This window comes from Triturus cristatus, chromosome 3_1, assembly GCF_964204655.1.
Source record: "Triturus cristatus chromosome 3_1, aTriCri1.1, whole genome shotgun sequence".
Classification (NCBI taxonomy): domain Eukaryota; kingdom Metazoa; phylum Chordata; class Amphibia; order Caudata; family Salamandridae; genus Triturus; species Triturus cristatus.
Window position 1 is genome coordinate 520,081,917 of NC_140583.1, and position 22,682 is coordinate 520,104,598.

The 22,682-nt window shown below is 43.3% G+C and overlaps 1 protein-coding gene across 3 annotated transcripts in view; it reads left to right on the forward strand.

Moving 5' to 3' along the window:
• FANCI (FA complementation group I) overlaps positions 1-22,682 on the forward strand; it is a 556,119-nt gene that overhangs the window by 74,941 nt on the left and 458,496 nt on the right. For all 3 annotated transcript variants that reach the window (XM_085644440.1, XM_085644438.1, XM_085644439.1), the window contains exons 7-12: positions 588-629; positions 2,354-2,477; positions 2,863-2,948; positions 4,225-4,357; positions 5,002-5,094; positions 15,851-15,987. In XM_085644440.1, coding sequence (XP_085500566.1) covers positions 588-629; positions 2,354-2,477; positions 2,863-2,948; positions 4,225-4,357; positions 5,002-5,094; positions 15,851-15,987 — 615 coding nt within the window. The remainder of the gene's footprint in view (positions 1-587; positions 630-2,353; positions 2,478-2,862; positions 2,949-4,224; positions 4,358-5,001; positions 5,095-15,850; positions 15,988-22,682) is intronic.

Genomic DNA, 22,682 nt, shown 5'->3' on the forward strand with positions numbered 1-22,682 from the left:
ATACATCCATCGAAAGGTGATGCATCGTTTAGCTAACAGAAATGTCCGACCTAAAAAACCTATCCATGCAGGAGGTTTTCAGTGATTAAACTCCGTAGACCGTCTTAGGGACTTTCGCCATATTAATCCCAGTAATTAGCCTTTACTCTGTCATCTAAAACCTTAGTCCAAAACACATCTAGTGTAGATGGAGTCTAGACAATGTGGTTTCAGAGTGTAGTAGGAGTATTACATCTCACACTGTAACAAAGGAGTGTGAAATTTACCCAAGATGGCAGTGGTGAGATAACTGCTGGTGTGAAATCTATATTGTATATTTTTTTATCTAATATTGACTGAACTAGCAAGGGTTTAATGTATCGGCGCATTAGGTGTCAGTAAATTCATAATTCGCACCCAGTTCACAATTGAAAGTCTATTTTTAGGGGTTTTAAATATACTTAAGGCTAGCCTTTAATATTTAAGATGTTATATACATTTTGATTTCGATTGTGCTCTCTGTATATGTTTGGCTTAAAGATACATTTTTAGGGACAGCTTTTGACATGGAATCGGATAACAAGGCTGCTTTCATTTTACTTAAACAGGTGGGATCCACAGTGTGTGATTAGCCTCACGTCAATGTTCAGGTAAGAATTGCATCTCCGCTGCTGATTGACCTGCATCTTCTTGTGGGTGGACATCGTCTTACTCTGTGCTAGTTGTAGGCCCAGTGAACATGTACAGCATTTACGGGGGTTTCCCATCTCTGCATCTTGATGGACGTTATGTTTGTCTAAGATATCAAGGTTATGAAATGAAACATTTCTCATGCTGATATCTATTTTCTGTTCATTCTTTGGGTCATAATGCTTGAGAGATATACCCAGCCCTGCCCCACCCGCAGATTCTTTGCCTATTGACTTGGAGAAAGAGGAACTGTTAGCTCAGTGTTTTCCACAGTCACTGCTTCTTTCTGATATTCTCCTTCTGTAGCAGAAATGACATGGTTATTGCCAATTGCCATTTCTTTCACCCCCTTTTCTGTGTTTTATTAAGAATATTTTTACCTCTAAAGACACAGCAAAGGAGGTATGTGAATTCTCCTTCTTGCTCAATCCTTTTCAGACTTACCTCTTGTCGAGTGCTGTGTTTTCTAGCAACTCAAAGTCTCTTTTTTAACATCCTGTACTTGCCTAAACACTTTATTATTTATTTTTTTACTTGCAACTGCTGGCATGACTGTCGCAGTGCTGTGAATAGGTGACCCATTATGTTGCTTTGCTGTAGGCTGAGCTGGGACCAACTAACTCATTACGCTTGTGCTCTAAGCTGGGGAAAAGCCAAAGATGTCCTCAATTGAAAATTGTAGAATCTGTAACCTAAATGTATGTTTGTTACTTAGCTCTACAATTTCTTAAATTTATTTTTTATTAATGTTATTAATTTTAACAACAAATCACATATAATAGTCGCCATAGGTCGCAGCCTTATTACAGCAAGTATACAAATACAGGACATAATGTAGATATTCATTTATTTGGTTCGTGAGAATACACATTTTGGGTAGACCTCTTCATCTCCTTAGTCGGGGAGACACACAGGTCTCCCTGGTACGCATTCCACCTGCTCCATTTTTTATCCCACTTCTTGGGACACCCCTTAGATGTAAACACCTCCTTCTCTGCGATCATACACTTATCTAAGTCCAGGTTCCTATCCGTGGCCTCTCTGCGACTCCCCACTTCATTGCTATTGCCCACTTTACCAAGGTATACCCCAATGTGACCAATCGCTGTTCCACTTCCGTTAGGTTCGTGGCCTCCCAGACCTTCAGGAGCCCCAAAGGCGCGGTGTAAGGGTTATATTTTTCCCTAGTGCGTCCTGCGTGTATGTGGTTGCTCGGTCCCAAATGGATCTCACCAGTTGACATTCCCATATAGTATGGTAAAAGGTTACCTCTTGGTGACAACCGCGCAGACACAGTGTATCCTGCCTTGCTCCCATCTTCGTTAGAGTCACCCCTGTAAGTTATGTCCTATATAGGATTTTTAACTGGATCAGACGGAGGCGCAAAGTGATAGCCGCCTCTCTTGGAGATAGGAGTGCTGTTTGCCAGTCCTCATCTTCAGTGTATCCTACGTCCTCCTGCCACCTGTTCCGGAGAGTGGGAAACGGGTCCGGTAGGTTATTGCATAGTTTACGATATGTTAAAGATATAGCCTTGCTTAAAATTGGGTCGGAAAGCAATCTGTCTTATAAGAGGGATGATTCCGGTATGTAAGCTCTATAATTGTAGAATAAAAATGCAACTTTTGTTCTAGGTATTTAAAAGCAATATTGTTAAATACACCTTTTGATTTTTTTTCTGTAGAGATGTCCCACTTAACTCAGAAGAACTGCTTTTTGTTGTGGAAAAGGTTCTAAGAATGTTTCCCAAATTGGAGCTCCAGGAAGTACCACCTCTAGTATACCAGCTGCTACTTCTTTCTGCAAAGGTAAGAGTTAATTGCTGTCTTGCAAGGCTTCTACGTTTTTTATTTATTGAATCACTTTATAGGTACAGCAGTATCTCTCAATAGAAAATGTGTGTCATGGATTATCCCACTTGTCCCATATTAGCTTGGGTCTGAAATGTTCTTCCTCAATTTTTTGCTACGGAGTCGCACTACAGGTGAGCAAACTCTGATGTATCTGTCCTTAAGCCTGTGAAAGGTTTTTAATATGTTTAATACGTTAACAATTATGAGCAGGTCATTTTCTGTGTTGAAAAAATAAAACTAAATGTTTCGACTTACCTATACTAATCAATAATCAAATTAACACATCCTACTGAAGGATAGTGTCAGATGATGGACAAATATTATTTTTTAAATCTTTCAGGGATGTAAAAAGAATATTTTGGAAGGCGTTATTGCTTTTTTCAACAACATGGATCAGCAGAATAAAGGACAAGAACAGAACGTGGAGTAAGTTCTGTTACGCTGTGTATTAGCACCTCTTTGGAGAGTCATAGGTTTGAGCGAATTTCAATTGTTTCATAGCTTTGCCCTGTGGCTAAAGCACTCTAGTTATGACTTGTTGGTCTCGGTGCTGTTTCCAATGTCCACTTCACTGAGGTTATCCACTGATCTTAACTTGTAATGTTGCTGACACTCATCAAACGTCCAAGATCGAGAAGCCAAGGGCATCTGTGTAACCTCTCGCTGACTAGAATTTGTGATCCATTACTAGACTCACAATGGTGCGACATTGAGTCAAAACAAGCACTTCTTTATGTCCATGGTATGTTTTATATGGGCAGATGTATTTAAATGACATCTTGTTCCACCTTTATCAAGCCCATGTATGACCTTGAAGTTTGTAAACGGAGATTACCCTGCAAAGCTAATGTCAAATCAAAATACTAATTGTATTGTAAATTCAGTCTTAATACATATGTCCGCCTGGGCAAACTTATCACTCCTGCAAGTAATCCAGCATGTTTTTCCAGTTAAAGTATTTTAGATTTACCCCTACTTGTGGACATGTCCTTATTTTACTAGTAACTAACCAATCTCCAGTCACCTCATGTCAAGTCATCGGCACCTCTAGTGATTACAGCTCATAACAACACTGAAGAGTTAAGTTGAGCCACACTGAAATAAAACAATCGGAGGATTTTTGAGGGGCAACAGTGCTTTGTAGTTCATTCATAAATATGTTGTTGGTCCAGTGCTATCTTTGTCCACTGTGTATGTATGTAGATATGCAATTGATCCAATGCTATCTCTTTCTACTGTGTATATATGTATATATCCAAAACTAGCAGGTTCAGTGCACCTGGATTGGTTATTGGGTAGTTTATTTTGCAAAACTCACAAAAGGGGTGAGGGGTAAGAGGAAAACGTCCCACTTCGACCTCCTCTTATGTTGTATTGTCTTCCCCCTCCCTATTGCTCCACCTCCTGCGTTGGTCTGCGCGGAGGTGTGTTAGCAGCCCTATGATGAAGCATGACACAGCTTGCTGTGTGTGAGGGCAGTTTTAACACTCCTATGTGTTTCCCCCACATCCACTGTTAGCTATTGGAATAGATTGTCCCTTTTCTACATTGTAGTTTGTTTAACGAACATGTTATGTGATTCTGTGTTGTATTTTAAAAAAATTCAAGCTATTTCCTGTGATCCTGTTGATTTATGAAATCATGGAAGTAACAACATTTCTACTAATTTCCTTCATGTAATTCATATATTATGTTATTGTAGTTCAATGGAGCTTGAAACGGTGACTGTTCCTCAAGATCAACTTCGGCATGTGGAAGGCACGGTCATCCTGCACATTGTCTTTGCTATCAAATTGGATCAAGACCTAGGCCGGGAGCTTGTCAAATATCTTAAGGTACAGCAAAGTGAAAGTATAGCACACTCAGAGAAAATACATGTTTGTGAACAGTTTTGCTACCTTATTTGTGTTGCATTTTTCCTGTTCTAAAGGACTCTGCATCACCTAAGGAATTAGGTGTATGTTTGAGTTGGTGACAAGCCATAGACTGGCTTACATGTAATGCATTATGTGGATAGGGAAAAACATTTACATATTTTTATGTTCTTAACGGTCTCGTAATAATTCAGGCCTTTTACGTATTTATGGCTTACCTATGGGCCAGCTGGAACCACTTTCTGACTTGTGCCAAACTTGGACCCACAACAACCTCATGTGAGAGGCTTCAGAGTGTTTCCCTGTTTTAAATGCCCATATTGGACAAACCTCATAACTTGATATTTAGAATCCTGGATGTCAGCACAGGGCTCTACCGTTACACACAAGCCCAGTCTAACCTGGTTAAAATCAAGACAAACCCAATCGGGCTACTAGCCAATTGAAGAGTGGTCTAACGCCTAGTTTTCATTGATGATCTTGTGATTATCATTTAAGTTTTTGGGTTTTCTTTGTTTACTGTGGAGCAGATAACGCATAAGATATGTATTTGCATTTATATCCTCCCATTAAAATGCATCAACTGATTTTGATTACATTTTTAGGCTGGACAGCAAGGAGACACTAGCAAGATAATTTGCCCCTTCAGTGTTGCTCTTCTTCTCTCTGTGGCAAGAATACACCGATTTGAGGAACAGGTATAACATTTTGAATATTTCTTCCATTACCAGCACATTTTACATATTTTAATTACCGGCATGCACTACAGTTTATCAGTGGTTATTATTAACTGGAAGAAGTTTACACAAGTCTTTACTTCTTATATAGCCCTGTTCACTTTAAACAGAACACGTAGTAACTTAAAATGTTCTGATGCAGATACAAGTACAAGCCACAGTTGTGTAGATATGAAATAATTACATTTGCTTATCAGAGGAAGAGAATCTTCTACTTTAGTCTCCATTGTAACATAATTTGACCTTCTAGACCAATGGTTCTTAACTTTTTGACTTCTGTGGACCCCCACTTAATCATTACTTGAATCCGAGGACTCCCACTGAATCATTAATAGGAATTGGGGGACCTCACTGAGCCATTTACTTGAAGGCAGGGACCCAGACTTAAGCAATTTTGATGATTCGAACCTCAAAACGATATGCAACAATACAGAAACAAGTTTTCAGCAAACAAATACACAAATGATGAAATGTTTTATTTAATTTACAAATAAACATTAAAAATGAAAACTTGCATTTTAATGGGGAGGTTGGGGCTTTTCTAAATTGAAATGTTTGATGCATTTGCTCTGCTCCCACGAGTTAATCTGAGGACATCAACTTCATTTTTAGCCTCCAATTTCAAATTCCTTCACATTTACGAAATGTTTTAAAATTTACAGATTTAGGTATTGCATCCTTGTTTATATACACTTTATTAATCTGTTAATATTATTTAATTTTTAAAATAGTCCCGGTACTCCATAGTAGGCATTGCAGACTCCCAGGGGTCCCCTGACCACCGGTTAAGAACCACAGTTCTATACTCCTCAACTGAAGCCATACCTAAGGACTTTATTCACCATCCCCTGTACCTTCTCAAAACTCAGTCAGTAGCTGCTGATTTACAGCTGATCATTATAGCTGTTGGAAATCTGTCTTTTCTGCATAGTCACCACAGACCCTATTGCTGGACCCTATTTAGTTTGCTAACTTTAGAACTCTGTGTGCTTCATTCCCGCTAATCAGTAGTAAAGTCCTGTGCTCCTCCTTTAAAGATAATTGAATGGGCCAGAGGGGTGGGGTCTTGTTGTAGCCTAAGATAGGGGCTTCCATCTGAGCTCCTACTCCACATTTGGGAGAAAATTAGACCTGCGCCACTTCACTAGCCTCCTTTGCCTTCCGGGAAAGGTGGAGAGAAACTCTCCAGCTACTTTGGCATGCAACCTACACCAGAAGCTCACCACTTTGCCCCCACCATTCAGTCTGCTTCAAGGACCCAGCACTGGTAAAGGGAAGCAGTGAACGCGCCACGCATGTGGCTGTATTTACCACCTACTGTTGAGAGAACCCACTGGCTCCTCTGTGACCTCACAACTTTGCAGAGCACAGAGGGAAAGCTGCTGACACCCCACTGAGCCACGCTGTGCTTCACTGGCTGAAATTGAGCCTGCTAGTATCTAGATGCCCACAGAATGGTAGGAGCCCATATCCTAGTAGACCCTACCAAGGCCTCCCACGCTACCAGACGGGGAGTTAAGCGCCTGTGCCTTGTCTCTCTGAGCCTAGCGGGGGAACTGGCTGCCTGCTTTGCAGTTGGACTCAAACACCCAATCCCCATCCAGGATACTACAGTTGGGAGCCTAGATCACTAGCCTGGGGCCATCCCACTTCTAGCATTGCGGACCAGTGACTCCTTCAGCACTGCACCCTCTCAGCCATCTCCCAGGGGCAGCTTTTTGACACATGCACATGTACCTGCGGCTCGTTCACCGGAGGACTGTTGAGACCCCTACCGCCCCATCTGATGGAGTGAAGGGCTCTGGATCAGACCCTTACACCATCTCCTTTGGGGCGAGGTCCAGCGGAGACCTAGGGCCACTGCTCATTCTTCCTTGTATCTATGCCAGCCATGGACTGTTCAACCTCTCTCCACTTGGCTTTGCCTGCCCCATTGCACTCCAAGTCGTAACCCTCCTGCCACGGCCGGCAGCTTGTTCAATTGACATAGAATTTGTACAATCACAGTGTAACAATAGTAATAACAACAGTGCGATCTCCAATGATAGGAATAGAGAAAACAGATTATATCTTCAGGCTTATCATATCAGAAATGGTTATTGGGGTACTATGGGGCTTGAGTGGGTGAAGTAAGAGCAGGTAGGTACTGAAGGAAGGGGGGTGTGAAGGGGAGGGACAGAGTGCGGAGGAAGAAAGGAGGGAGGTGGATGGCGCAGGGGTGGAGGGATGGTTAAAGGGGTAAGCGGATCGTTTATCCTGAAGGGGAGCTACAGCTGGAAGGAAAGCCACAGATAGGTGAAAACAGCCGGAGAACGATGAACATGAGAACCAGAAGCAAGAGTAGAATCTGCTCTCAGGGCCGTAATACTCATCTGACCCAAAGACCCAGGATGTAGGCAGCCAGCATCTATTGTTCAATGCCAGGAGGTCGGGTTGAATTTTAGTTGTTAGATGTTCAGGGTTTGAGGGTGAAACTGGACTTGTCTTAGGCATCATATTGGGTCACTTCCTCCACTGTCTTCAATACCCTCTCTCTCTATATATGTTTCTGTTGGGGATTGTCTTGCTGACTGCCACACCGGTCGTTTCTAGGTGTGTTGGGGACATCCGTTTCTTTAGGTGGAGAAGGAGTCATATCCATGGGGGCGTCAAAGAGGGTATCCAAGAAGCCAGCCAGGTCAGTGGGGTCGTGGAAGTCTCTCGAGCGACTGGCTACAGTATTCCACATTACGGCCACCATCGATGTCATAGGTTCCGTGCTTGCATGCTTCCAATAGGATCTGTTGGGTGTGGGCATGTCGCAGGAAGCAGTCAATGATTGAACAAGGCTTGGTCTTTCCCTCCATTGGCAGGCCCGGATTCTGCGCGCCCTTTGGATTTTAGTTAGGGAGGTGGGTTGAAAGTGAGTTCGGTGTCACTTTAGGGATAAAGTCAAGCAGGACCCCATGTTCTCCTGTAAACCGTATAATCTGATGACATTGCGGCTGCGTGGTGCTGGTCTAAGGCATTCACTGTCGGCTGAAATAATCATATGTCAGTTTAACGGTCCTCACATCCAGTAAGCTCTGTGATGGTTGTGTCCATATTAGTGAGGCGAGAACCAATGGAAGTAAATGCTTTAAGGGTGGGCTCTAGGGGTGCTTCCTGTGGAGGGCTCTGTGGTGGTGCGAGGTAGATTTCCTGCCTCCAACTACTTCTGTGAAAAGAAGTTGCCAGGATGGTTTGCCAGAGGCCATCATAAGATGTGGGCGTGGAGGTCGTGAGAGTATCTGAGGAAGATGGGGCGCGGACACTCAGGGGGTGTTGTCTTGCCTGTTTGCCTGTCACACTGGTTGAACTCAGAGTGCTTGTGGCATTATTGCGACCTCAACCCACCCCAACCCCATCTCCCTCACCGCACCATCTTTGGGCCTTATCTGGTACCTACTTACCGCCCATTCATCTCCAGCCGACTGCCCTCACATCCTCCTGTTGCTACCACCTCCCCCTCCAGTTGGCCTACCATCTTGTAACCCCTCTTCTCTCGCATCGGCCCGGCATTCAGGGACCCTCTACTGCTAGCCATTCTCATCCCACGATGGACCTGAACTCTCGGGGAATCTTACACGCCATTGACGGACAAGACCACTGCGCCTACTTCCAGTGCACATTACGTTCTAGTTTAACACCACATCACTAGCATTTCCCCCTATCCCCTTCCTCCCTCCTATTGGTCCTTGCCAGCTTGTCACCGCCCACTGCTGCCACCTTCTAGCTCCCTTCGGCCCCCAGGCCTTAGGGCCCAACAGCAACTTGCTCACACCCACTTTACCTTATTCGCTTTACCTTTGGTCCTACCAGACATGCCTTCACCCCTTCTCCAGGAGACACATCTCTCCCCCACAAAAGCAGATAAACTTAAGAGGGACTGGGTAGTGAAAACCATTTACAGTTGCAAACCTCACACCGATACCTCCCGGCACATTTCCCCAACCCTCTGCGCTACCCTCCAAAAAGAGTGGTGTGGCTATCCTCATCCACAAGACTTTCCCATGCACAACCTCTAAACTTGGACAGATGACTAGGGCTTGTATGCCCTCGTGAAACTCGGCTTTAAGATAGTTGGTATGGAATCTGTCTATGCTCTCACTGGATGAAAGTACTTATTTTTCTCCCTCCTACATCGACTACTGATTGAACTCAATGCATCAAATGTTGTGATGGGGGAGACTGGAATTTGGCACCGGACGCAGTGCTGGATTGTACTGGCCCCATAGATAAATCCAGTAATGCTGACGCGGCCCTCCCGCAGGATCTGGGTGACGACCATGGACTGTTTGACATATGACACCTTTTACACCTGACTGACGAGGAATATTCCTTTTTCTCAGCTGTTCAAGGCACTCAATTCTTCCTTGATCATATCCTAATATCCCCGATTTCACCAGGAATCCGAGACTGTATGATTCTCAAGGCCCCCCCCCCATCTGTAAACCCTTGCATCTCAATGCGACTCGCTACTAATCACCATTGGTGAAGAAACAACTCCAGTTACACATGACTGCATACCCATCAGACAATAAGGGATCAGTGGTGTCCGCACAAATTCTGTGGGAAGCTGCACTAGGCAGCAAACAAAGAGCACATGACTTCTGCTAGAACAAGACCTCAAAATATGCACGTGAGCATACACTGCGAATCCCACTGCGGAGAAATAGATGCAGGCTGGGAAAGTCCAAAATGGAACTCAACTCACTCTGTATGTCTAATGTGGAGTACACAGTTTTTCTAAATTCAAGGCCCCTCACTATGATCAGAGAGAAGGCGAGCACACTATTAGCGGCAAAACTTCAACAGAGGGAGCCTTGATGACCATCCTCGCCGTCAGAGATGGCTCTGTCCACACAGTCTGCGATCTTACAAGGTATTGATGGTACTTTTGGAGCCCACTATGTCATGCTATATAGCTTTGAACTTGGCGATGACGGAGACCAAACCGACGCCTTTCTCACCACCATTAGTCTACTCAGTCTTAATGATGAGTGCAGAGCCCTCCTGAATGGAGAAATTACTAAGGATGCGGTAGCACAAGCCATCTCCACCAGCCTGTACAACAAAGCCCCAGGAGAAGATGGGTTTCAGGGAGAATTCTACAGCTGATTAAAGGCGTACACAGTTGAACAACTCCTTGCTCTCTTCCAGGAACCCGAAAACACAGGCTCAATTTCCGGTAGGTTTAACAAAGCAGTGATCACGGTCCTACCAAAGCTGAGCAAAGACCCCTTACTTTGCAGGAGCTTTTGCCCTATCTCCCTCCTGAAAACTGATGCCAAGATTCTAGTGAGGATTTTCACTTCTCAGCTCAAACGGGTCATCCTTCGTTTAATACATGACAGCTAGTTGGGATTTGTCCCAGGCAGATCATCCACAACCATTTCTGCACTCTGGTCCATCTCTTGTGGGTCTCCAAGGACTCTCCGGAAGCCACGATTGCACTCTCTCTTTCTCGACGATTAGAAGGCATTTGACAGCATAGAATGGAGGTATATATACAAAATCTCTGCCTGTCTAGGCCTGGGGGACAATTTCATCTAAAAAATCAGTAAACTCTACAACAAGCTCACCACTCAGGTCAACTGTGGTGGGTTCCTCTCATACTTTTTCGCGATCTACAGAGGTACCAGGCAGGGATGCCCTCTCTTGCCCTTAATGGTTTTTTAGCCATGAAACCAGTGGTAATGACCAGCTGTCATTCTCTTCATATCACAGGCATACCAATTGATGTAGGAATGGGCAATATCCTATTATATGCAAACAATGTACTGCTTGCGCTCACTAGCCTAGACAGGTCGTTATCAACTTTGCTTGTCTCTCATATCGGCCTTCTCTGCAATTTTGCTCTATCGGGTCAATTGGGACAAAAGCGAAGCATTTCCCTATGTCCCCCACCACAACAAAAGTTACTACCACGGGATTCCCATTTAACTGGAAACATCACAATCTCAAATATTTAGGTATCCATGTTAATAGAGGCCTAGAAAACATGGTTGCAGACAATCTAGGCCAACTTGTTGGCAAAACCAATAATGAATATGTTAAATGGATCCATCTTAACTTATCCTTATGGGGAGGACATAAGTGGTCAAGATGGTAATAGCTCCTCGTTTTACATATGTCCTTGGATTGCTGCCTCTCCTCGTCTACACCCCCATATTGCAAGCAATAGACAAAGACATTGATTATTCTTCTGGGGACGCATGAGACTGTGTCTCTCCTTCTCTAAACTGGTGACACTCAGGAAGAGCTGGGGTCTGAGAGCACCCTGTATACTACTCTACTATCTTGCCTTACACCTGGCACAACTCTCTTACCTTGGAGTGAAGGGGACGGAACCCCCATTCTGAGTTAGTTTAGAAGGCACTATGACCCGCAGCGATACCGGAATGGGCATACTCTACCACCAAAACCCCATCTGCTTAACGTTGAACCCTTTGGTGCAAACAATGGTGAGGGTCTAGAACCACTCCCACAAACTTGTGCAAAGACAAAAGGTAACATAATCCGAGATGGCAAGCTAAACCCCTTTATCATTTTACAGGTAGATTTGCACTTACCTCCCCTTGCATGAGACATACCCACATCTATTGTATGCCAATACCTGGACATGTGGAGAACCTACAAGGGAATCATGTCCAGGTTTTACAACCTATTGGTCCAACACCTCCTTTCACGCCCTCTTTTGACCGCGTGACCTGGCAAAACACTCTTCAAATGCAATACATGGAAGGGGACTGTAGGGAAATAATGGGGGACCTAGATGGAGGGGAACACAAACCCAGAATGAAGTTCTACCTCTTTAAAACAATTAAAAACTGTACAGGACCCACGAAAACCAGTGACCGTGTGCCTTCTCCCCTACTCAGGATGCTGGAGATGTTTCCATCCGCGGTGCGGCATGACCCATATCCTATGAGACTGGGCCGATATCTCCCATCTCTAGTCCTGATTAGGCAACACCCTTGACCTCGTGATCGCGCTACCTTCCCCACTCCCATCGCCCATGATCATGCTGCCTATGACACGTGCGACCTCACTACCCACGAGTGGCGGCTCTTGGCAATGGCCAGCACCAAACTCTGTATCCTATGCCACTGGCGCTCACAATATATCCCTACACATGACGAGTGGCTAGCTGAGATGTATAAGGTAGCATCGTGGGAGCAACTTATTTATCGACTACCTCTAAAAGCGGACAGGTTTGAAATCTTCGTCTGGTCCCCCTACTTCAACCTTTAAGACACCACCTTCGGACCGCTTCACACTCCCACCAGACCCTGCTTGACACAGAAGGCTGAATCAGGGACCACACTTAACATACCCTCCCCTTTATTCTTTTCTTTTTTGGCATTTACAGGATCATCCCAATCCCACCCTACAACCCCCCTCCCTCTCCAGACAGACAGACAGACCCCCCCCCCCCCCCCCCCCCAGTGAGATCAACCCCAGACCGGGAAACCAAACCAGTCAATTTCACCCTTCCTCCACCACGGACATCTTTTTATTCAGTTATACAAATTCTGAGCTTACACATAAAGGTTCATAGATTCAAAAGCACAGCTGGTAAAGGAAAGATATTTATACATCGTATAATCAGCGAGGAACAGTTACATCAGATGTGGTGGACTTGGTGTCTTAATCTAAGTCTGTCACAACGCATGATGGCAGCACTTCAGGCATTCCAGTCTATCTCTAAACCCCTACCTAAACCCCTACCTACAACCATACATCTGATCATTAGTCTTGGTATGTCACCCATTGGCCCCAACCCGTTTTCCGAAAGCTATTTTCAATCTGGCAGGCCTAGTTGTCCTATGTAAAAAATGAGAATACAGATACAAATGCTAATACTGTATCTCAGAAATGGGACCAGCTAGAAAAATAATTAAACCACTATTTTTAAAAGTTATTAGAAATCCAATTTAATTGTGCTGTCAGATTTTTAATACACATTAAGGAAACGTAACTTTTAGAAAGTTACTCTTTACAACATGAATGATCAAAAGGCTAATTAGCATAAGCCTCTGCCAGCTCTCAGCCTGTGTTCGGCCTTCAATATGTGCAAACAATAAGCTTTCCAGAATGGACAGAAATGACTCATTTCAACTTTACAGAATGTGCTAGGTGGGGGATGTGGGGCTGTTTTTGACAGCAAATTGTCAGATCCTGTTTGAATGGTCTGTTTAACCACTTGCAACACTTGGGTCACTCTTGTTCTTGGAAGGGAGCCAGCAGGATGCCAAGACAAATCTTGTGGATTGCCTGGTTTGTTTAGTGTGGCCGAAGAATTCCTCCATCTTGAAAGTGTCCTACCACATGGCATTTTGTGCCTGTTTGCATTAAAGCAAGCAGGAACTACTGAAAAAGTGGTTAGGATTGGCCTCAAGATTGCCCAGCAGTCATCCCACACTGTAGCTGGTTCCAGGCATAAACGTGGCACCTCTAGGTACACACTTGAGAACACTTTCTGGGCCTGCGAAAGAACAGAAGAGGACTGAATCTGCTGTCTGTGACCTGAGAGGAACCCTGAAGGACTGGACCTGCTCCCGCTGGTACCCAGAACAATGAAGTGGACTGGCTGACCTCCTGTGTAGCTACAGGGAGTCAACAAGTTGCTAAAGACCTTTTCCTGGTGGTACCTAGCTGACTCGCGGTAACAAGGCCTGTACTAGGCCTTGCTGTTGGCCACTGCCTGACACTTCTAATTGCCTCTTCTTAGGCGCTGTGGGAGCTTTAGAAGTATGCTCCTGTGGTTGATTTAAGACTAAGGGTCTGATTTATATCTTGCTGGTATATATACTCTGTGGTGAGGGAGTATACATACTGTATAAAAAAGAATTAGAGGAGGGTCCGAGGGAATTTTAACGACCTGCAAGGATTACATCCCCAATTATGTACTTTCTGCCAACAAAGTAATCCTTGGGTCTGAAGGTAACTCAACTAGCATGTAAAGTGACTCGCAAAATTACACAGGAGAAACTGTGGGATGATCCTTTTCAGGACAAAATCCCTCACCCACCATAGGTGGCATGCTTCATCATTTCGGTTTCTCCTCTCGGTGAGAATTCCTGGTCCCACCAAGGGCTACAACTCCCTCACTGAGAGGAAGGAGCTCAGGGATGTTTTTGTATTCCTACACTAGCAAGGATATACTGAATCCAATAAATGAAGGACAAAGGTTAGTTGGGTGAGGGCGCAGCGCAACGAAGAATAAACTGTGAAGGAGGTGATCTTAAAAATAACTAGTGGGAACAAACGGGGAACCTGTAATAACTTGTTCTCGCTGTCAGGTTAAAAACAGTGCACCTGCAGTATGGATTTAAAACTGCATGTGTAAGACGAAGGGGTCTACATGTTTCAGCCAGGTTGACCCATCCGGTGTCAAGGCTTTCGTCAGGACCTAAAAAGGTTGCTGCTGCTAGAAAGAAGTGAAATTGTGCAAAATAATACAGATAACTTAGTTCAAGTATCAAACCAGTAATCCTGCTATTCTCAGGTCCAGATTATTACTGGTCGTGCCCGGTACATGAGCCGCAACCGGAGGTTTCAGGAGTATGCATTCTGCCAAGATAATGGTCTGCCTGCCAAATCTATATGCGGGTGGACCATAGGTTTAGTCATGGCAGAGACTACTCCGTCTCTGCTGTGATTAAACCCATCCGGGATGGCCCTGGGGAGGAAGGGCCTTCTGAGGCAGACCTGCAATTCCGCCCCCCTAATTTAGATGGGTGGAATTGGAGGTCAGTTTTTACTGCTTGCCACCGTCAGGAAAACCCTAGCGGTAAGGGGCAGTGAAAATTGCTAAACGTTCTTCTCACCATGGGAGAGAACTCTCATGGTGAGGGTGGCATTTACTTTTTTTTTTTCCAAAAAAGAAAATCCCATTTTGAGATTTTACTTTTGAAAATAAAAAAAGAAAACTGGTGCAGGGATCTGTCATTCTGATGGAGCCCTGCACCAAACAGCGAAGTACAGTGCCAGGAACTGCCGAGATGGCATTTATAAATCCCGCGTGTGGTCCCTCCACCCGGCGATGAAGCAATGTACTCCGTCGCCTTGGGGGAACAACTAGCCATCCACCAGGACTTAAATTCGGTCCTAAGTCAGAAGGTAAAATCTTTGACTAGAATGAGACAGGTTGGTGTTCCTGACCGACACTCATTCAGCCTGAAATTGCGACTAAGTCCCCGTCTACCACAAACATAGGCTATCAGTGATGCCTAGCGCGTTTTGGTACTCTCTCTACTTAAACTTTTAAACATTCATATCTCTGCTTCCCCTTATTGGATTTTTTTCATTTTTGTTTCATTTTGTTCATTGAATTGTATTCGATGTGTTGTAAAAGACAATCTTTCTGCTCAGTCTACAGTTACCAAGTCCCTTGGTAGATGTTCACCCATGTGCCCTTCCAATGAAAATGAAGATGAGATGAGGAAGACATGTTGGGCAACATGAATGCAATTCTTTTCTGTTATGTGTTGCTACAGTCTACAAAACTGGAACATCTAGCATAAATTTGCAAAGGGCCCATATGTCACTTATAAAGCTGTGAAACAGAGTGCAACAAAAAAAACTCATGTCTATGATATGAAAGTACAATTCGGTTTGTCAGAGAATATACTGTCCTGGTTGGTCATGTGTTCCCTTTACATTAAGAACTTTTTTATTCTTTTAAATACAGGTGTTCGAATTCCTAAAAATGGCAATTGTTAAAAGTTTCAGAGATCTCCAGTTTCAGACAGGCTCTAAATGCCTTCAGGATCTAATTCCTAAGCCAAGCTGCGTCTCAGCAATGATTTTGGAAACTGTAAAGAACAGGTACTCATCTGAGATCAAGAAATTATGTGTTTTGTTATCGAAGAACATGACATGCTAGCAGGTTGCTGTGTTTTGTACCACTTCTTCCAACCTGCCTTCCTCTTAAATGTCTCTTGCCGTTCGATGTACCGTGTTTCTTATATTTAAATGAATTTTGTTTTTTTGCTGATTTAAAAGACAAAGTCTCGAAAGTGCACAAATTTTGTTAGTTTATATGGACTATACCTCGAGTGCCAACACAAAAATAAAGCACCCTTGAAAAGATGAAGGTAGCCTGACAATGATGTTGATTACTGTACCACAAGCACTCCATCACTAGGAACTGAGGCTGGTATTCATGCCCCACAAGGTTTTGATCTTATTTTTTGTTTGAATCTGTTTTATTGTTTTTCAAATAACTGTAAGCGTATTTATGGTACATACAGCATCATCATCGATTTTACAATATGTTAATATCGTGGCAGATCGTATCCATATACTTAAAGCTACCCACAATATCATGATGCAATTTATAGCAGTACAGTACTAGTATTCATGCAATAATTTCCAGTGAACTCTGGCAAATGTTCCAGGCTTCAAGGATGTGTGATTACAGATCTAAACAATGTTTGCTACAGACCAGCATAATATAGCTTAAACTTGTTATATGGCTACCTAAAACAAATCTTTGATCTTTATAATATTGTTCTAATGCCCTACACACTAATGTCATTAAATATTTAGCATTCTAATTGGCCCCTGTTATATTATTTCTAATCTGATTATTGGTCAAGTGGTAACCACAGAACATTGGTAAAGATTGTATTTGAGTGTTCAAAGACTGGAAGTTACACCGTCGTGGTCCTGCAGATAGGAGCTTAGTTTTTCCCTGTTAATACATATGTTAAATCTATAGATATCCTTACTTCCACCTTCCAGTATCCTTACCTCCAACTTTAATGTCATAATAAGTTCTCATATTGCTAAGGGAACCATTGAACCCTAATCCATTAACCACAATTAATAAACACTGCCTCTTCATCTTCCCATCAACCTTAAAATGAGATTTCTTGCCCCAGTATTCATAGTTCTACAGTAATCTTCCTCAACAATTGTTTAATATGTCTTAACATTGTCTAACAGCTTTAGCTCTCCTGGTGCCATTCTCTCAGTTTTCTTCTTAGCTGTCTCTTGGTCCGTCCTCCATTAGTACATTCACCATGTTCTTCTCTGTCCTTGAGGTATTGAAGGGAAACCATGTTTGCATCATGTATTGTATTGCCGGTTCATATACTGCACATACTTCTGCCATCTAGCCTTAGGTTTGGAAAAGTACACATTGTTTATCTTGAAGTAGTTATTGAGCTTGCAGCATAATTCCAAACACTAATGCCTATGTCACCAAAAGCCCATAGCAAATAGTGTACAGGCTACATTATTTCCCCTCATTTGATCCAAAGGTGGAAACAAATACATTTCCACTGAAGAATCGGAGCACTGCACCTAGACACCAATAATAACCTGGACAAATTACGAACTGTGTTCTTTTTCTTTTCTCTCCATTGCACCAACACTTACAGACTTAAGTCAGATAAGAACGACTTGTGGGAGTGTGAGCGGGGAGGAGGAGAATGAGAACATTTGAAACTCTCCTTTTAGGTTCTGGCTTAATTGTAAAGCTTGGCATGAGTGGGAAGACAAAATAGTGTTTACAATCTTTCTTTTGCAAGGAATCAAAACGCCACCATATGTCAGGTGCTTCAAAAAGTTCAATGCAAAAATATTTTGCAGAAGCAGCAATGTGTGGCCCGTTCTACCATTATGATGCTGGAGGTTGCTACTAAGTTCACCCAGGGAGCTGTTGATGAATAATATTTAGAGGAATTAGAGATCCACAGTTATACTATTAGCCTTGAGTCAATTGCATATTTTGACAGCAACGTCAAAACACTTCAAAAAAACAATTAAAAAAACCACTCATCTCAGTGAGCAACTTTGAGGAGACACACCCACCCAAGCAAAAGTGATGCTTAAGGTGAAGATCTTTCCAAGTTTTGGTTGAGGTTACAACCAATCTAATCTCACAAGAAAGATCAGCCTTGAACCATTTCTACACGAGGACCATTCATTACCAATTCTCAGGACGACCTAGCACAACTGGAATTTCACCAAGCTCCAGTCACATCGACTCTGGCCTCAATTCAGCAGCCCAATTTCCATTTCATCATAACAGAGAACTGCTCCGATTGCTAAAAAGCTATCTTTCTGAAGCTTTGGGATATATTTTGATCCCAAAGAGGGGAAACACTGATAAATATCCCACCAAAGTCTCCTTCATTACCTAGGGATAAGGGAGATGCACCATCCCGGCAGCCAGTTAGGCCACAGCTTAGCAATCCATGCTCCATTCAAGCTGTCTCAGAACAGATATTCATTATGACTGCAACCAAGATTATCAGGGGTTTAGGAGGAAGATAATACGTGGAATAATCATTGGACTGGATTCCCCTTCTGGAAGGTCATAGATCCCTACCCTCTTAAAATCATTTCCCCCTTATGAGATATCTGAGCACAGTGCTATCCGACAAAGGTTTGCATTCTTCTAGAGATTAGGGGTGTGGATTCGGGAGGAAGAGGATTGTATCATTTGAAGTCTTGAGAACACGGATTCTCTTCTGTTAGGGGCTGCTTGAGGGCCCACCTGACCTTTAATGCCACCCCCTCATAAGCAATAGCAGAAGGCTGCTCTGAATATGGGCAGTCAGAAGACCTTGTGATAAATTGTCCAAGCATTTATTTACATGGCAGCTGATAGCTGAAGAATAGGAGGATCCCATAACACTCATTTTTAGAAGCCTATTTATGTTTGGAGTCGCAAAAAAGGAGTAATGTGATGTTGCAGGGATTCTGCTAATGCACAGAACTACGCACAGGAAACCAGGACCTCAGTGAATTGTGGTGTACCAAAAACTCACCTCAGAACCCAGAACCCCTTATCCGACCAGCATCAGTGTCCCATTCGTTATCTGAGGTTTATCTCGGCAGTCCCAATGTATAGACAACCCAGAACAAGCGACTTAGGGTATTCTCAGGAATGGTGGGAATCAGAAATACCTGTTCGTAATTATTCTCATATCAGTCCACAACAGAATTAACAGAGACACGGTAAAGTTTAAAGAGTTTATTTTATAAACCTCGTGTCCTAAGATGCAGTACTTTGGCTAACATAAGCAGACAAATGATTAAGATCAAAGCCATCAGCATAGTTACAATACCATAGAAAATGAAAGGAGTAATCATACTAAAATGACAGTGGATATCAGCCACCTTCCTTTTGCTAGTAAACTAATATTATTATTATTAGACTAATGAAAGGTCTCTAGGCTTGAATGGGGAACCCCATACCGTAAAGGTCAGCTCAGTGAGATCACATCACAGGATCAGCTAGGCTCTGCTCCTGTGAAAGCTCTTCTTCCGAATGTAATGCAAAACATGAAACACGGCAATATTAAAAGCACCCGACTTTCAGGTATTTGCAGCTGCGTGCGTGTTATGGCTAAATAGTGGGCCGATCAACCTGAACCCAACAACATGCACCGTCTAGCGACCCAGACTGTTTCTTTACACGATGTGCAGACCAAGGTCGCTGCTCACTGTTTGGAATGTGAACAACAGACAGTTCTCATGTGAAGCAAAGCCGAGTAAGCATTTCTCAATTAATAACATGTAACTACAGTGTCGTGTGCAAAAGCAGCAAAAGCGTCAAGATGGCTTCCTAACATCTAACTTGGTTGTGTTAACTTAGCATTGTACGTATATAGATAGCAATCTTCACTACACCCCCCCCTTGATCGGACCACTAACCAGTAGGGGCGCACTTGCAAGAACGCAGAGTTCAAGTCTGATAGAACGGAACCAAGGGCATGAACTGTAAGTCCATATAAGGTAAGTGAAAAAAGTTCGAAGAGAAAAAACAAAGAAAAAAAATAAGAATTGGAAAAAAAAACCATTTAAAGGATAAAAAAAAACATCATTGAAGGACTTATGACGAATTGAAGGTGCAAATAGTCAATCCATCAATGTATAAGCACAATAAGTTGCAACAGCTTCCAAGAGGAAATCATTGGCACGTTCTGCAAAATTATCTGCCATCCAGTTCAGCACAGGGAAGAAACACACATGCTCCTCGACTACCGGAGCCTCCAGCACCATTCGAGGACAACTGTCGTGCTCTTCAAGATAACTTCTCGCTAAGAATTCATTTGCAGCCGTTCCGATGTCCCAATTCCCAAGGACTCCGTGTGCTGCTCCACAGGCCATAATCCTGACGCCAGAACAGTCCAACTCATGAGCCACTAAGGGGCTCATTAGCCGATCATAATCCGGGGCAGGAGACACCGAGTTCGACAGGCACAAATCCAGAGCCCATTGGAATGGACAATTTAGGCAATGAAAGACGGGCTGGACACAAGTAAAATAGGGAAACCGGAAGGACAATCCATAGGCTATACTTAAGGTCGCCAGTGGTAAAGTGCCATAGTATTCAAGCATCCGGTTACGAAGATGGAGGAGCCGGGACATGCTGTCGTGTGACGCAAGTTGTGCATCCATAGCGTAGTATGCAGATCAACAAAAGCACCCCAGCTACGAGGGCGAGAAGCAAAGGGAGACCTCCGAAGACGCTGGAAAAAATAGAATGAAAAAATGTCGGGATCACACCAAAAGTAGTTTGAAAGGAGGTCACGAGGCCGGAGCCCACAATTTTAAAAAAATGTGCCAGGCCACTTGTTGACGAGGCATTAAAGATAGTCTGAATCAGGGTCCCAAAAGGAAGTGGGAGATCAGTATTCAAATGCGCTTGCACCTCAGTGCGCGTGTTTGCTACGTGAAAGACAAATGTTTCCCGGGATGAAGTTAACGCTACTTCTTTTTGAGACAATAGAGACCTTATTCTGCTCATCTTATTGAACTCTGCTTTCAAGGTTGGAATGGAAGGCCAGATGGACACATCGAGCCGTCCATGCGGGGGTGGGAAAAGGACGTTATTACAGCAAACCACTCTCTGTGATACAGTCACTATGTAGGGAATTCCCACTAGCATCCCACAGCAAGCCTCGTTATTTAACAGCAAATAACTACCATTAGCAAGCAGCGTAAAAGACGGGGTTATAACTGGCACCAGGATCCCTTTCAGGACACAAGCTAAATTAGGAGCGTGCATATTACATGCACCATGCAATTGAATGTGCCTACACATAACAGAGTGATCCGGAGTGGAAGTGCACTCTTCACCATTTAAGTATACCTCTTTTCCGTCTCTCTCACATCTATACGTGAATGGGAGTGACCAAACTTCGTACAGGAAGGCAGAACCAAGTTTTTCATATCTGCCAAAGGGCATAATGTTTCATGCACGAACTGAACTTAAACAGAGGGAACGGTAATGTGATCAACCCGTGTATAAGCCACACAGCGGAATTTAATTCAGCAACAGAGAAAGGTAAAGGTTCTAACTTTTCAATGTGTAGCAACAAATAAGTTGCATCTTTCATGGACATGAACTGTTGTTTTGCGGTTAAATTAAAAGGAAGGAACAACGATGAAGTATTCATGTAATCCAAAGGGACTTTTCCAGCCTTTAACGTCTGCAATGTCCATGCAAACTGCATAATCGTACGCAATTGATTCTGACCTTATACAAAACAGACAAATCATCCTGCACAATGTCTACCACAGATGAAACAATATTATCTAAGGTATAAATTCTGGAAGACAGGGTGTTAATGCTATTATCTATGACAGCCAATACCTTTTCCATATTGGCTTGATCAATAGCACGTAATCTGGATGCAGCCTCAATTTGTGACAACTTCCAAACTTCGTTATAAACAGCATATACCCATCTTTTGGACCTGCCTACTGCAGGACCCTTAACAAAATCATTCAAATCTATTTTGTCGTTTAATCGTGCTAAATGAATTTTAACAGATGCCAAGGTGGAATGTTGCAGCCAGGATTGGCATAACTTCCCTACTGAGTAGGTAGTTACAGTGTGAGAAGACTCAAAACGGGGGTCTACACGAACTTGTGTATACCCCGGTGCCAAATCCAGAAACCGATGTTGACAGGAATCCAAACTCGTTTGCCACACCAACCACCCTTCCGGATTCAATTCAGAAATATTGAAGGATGTGTTGGAAATGTATGACTGCAACGTAGCAAGGGACAGATCCGTATGATTACCCCAATTTGGATAAGCACCCAGACCCGGAATGGAGGGAGAATTTAATTTTTTAGAAGTAGCCAATCCAAAACAGGTGGTCTGAAAAATGGCCGAATTTAAAAATAACATGTGATTCGGGATAAGACAGGCACGATGCAAAGCTTCTGTTCCCTGTACCTGCCACGGTTTAGAACCCCAAACCGATTTAAGATCGATAGTAGCTTTCCACAGATCATATCCTCCAATTGCCAACTCGTCCATAAAGGACTTGGAATACAACAATTTGGTGTGTGTCAGTCTAACTTTAGAAGCAGACTCAGGCGCAACCTTAAAATAAAAGGAGGCCGGATTTGACACACTGAAATCAGAAAAATATCTGAATTTGTCCACTAATGTGGCGGAGCTGCCCAGCCTAGGGGCGGGACAGTGTTCCCATTGTGTAAAATTTACAAAATTTCTAAACGTATTTGCTTTGTGTAGGAAATGCGTGCCA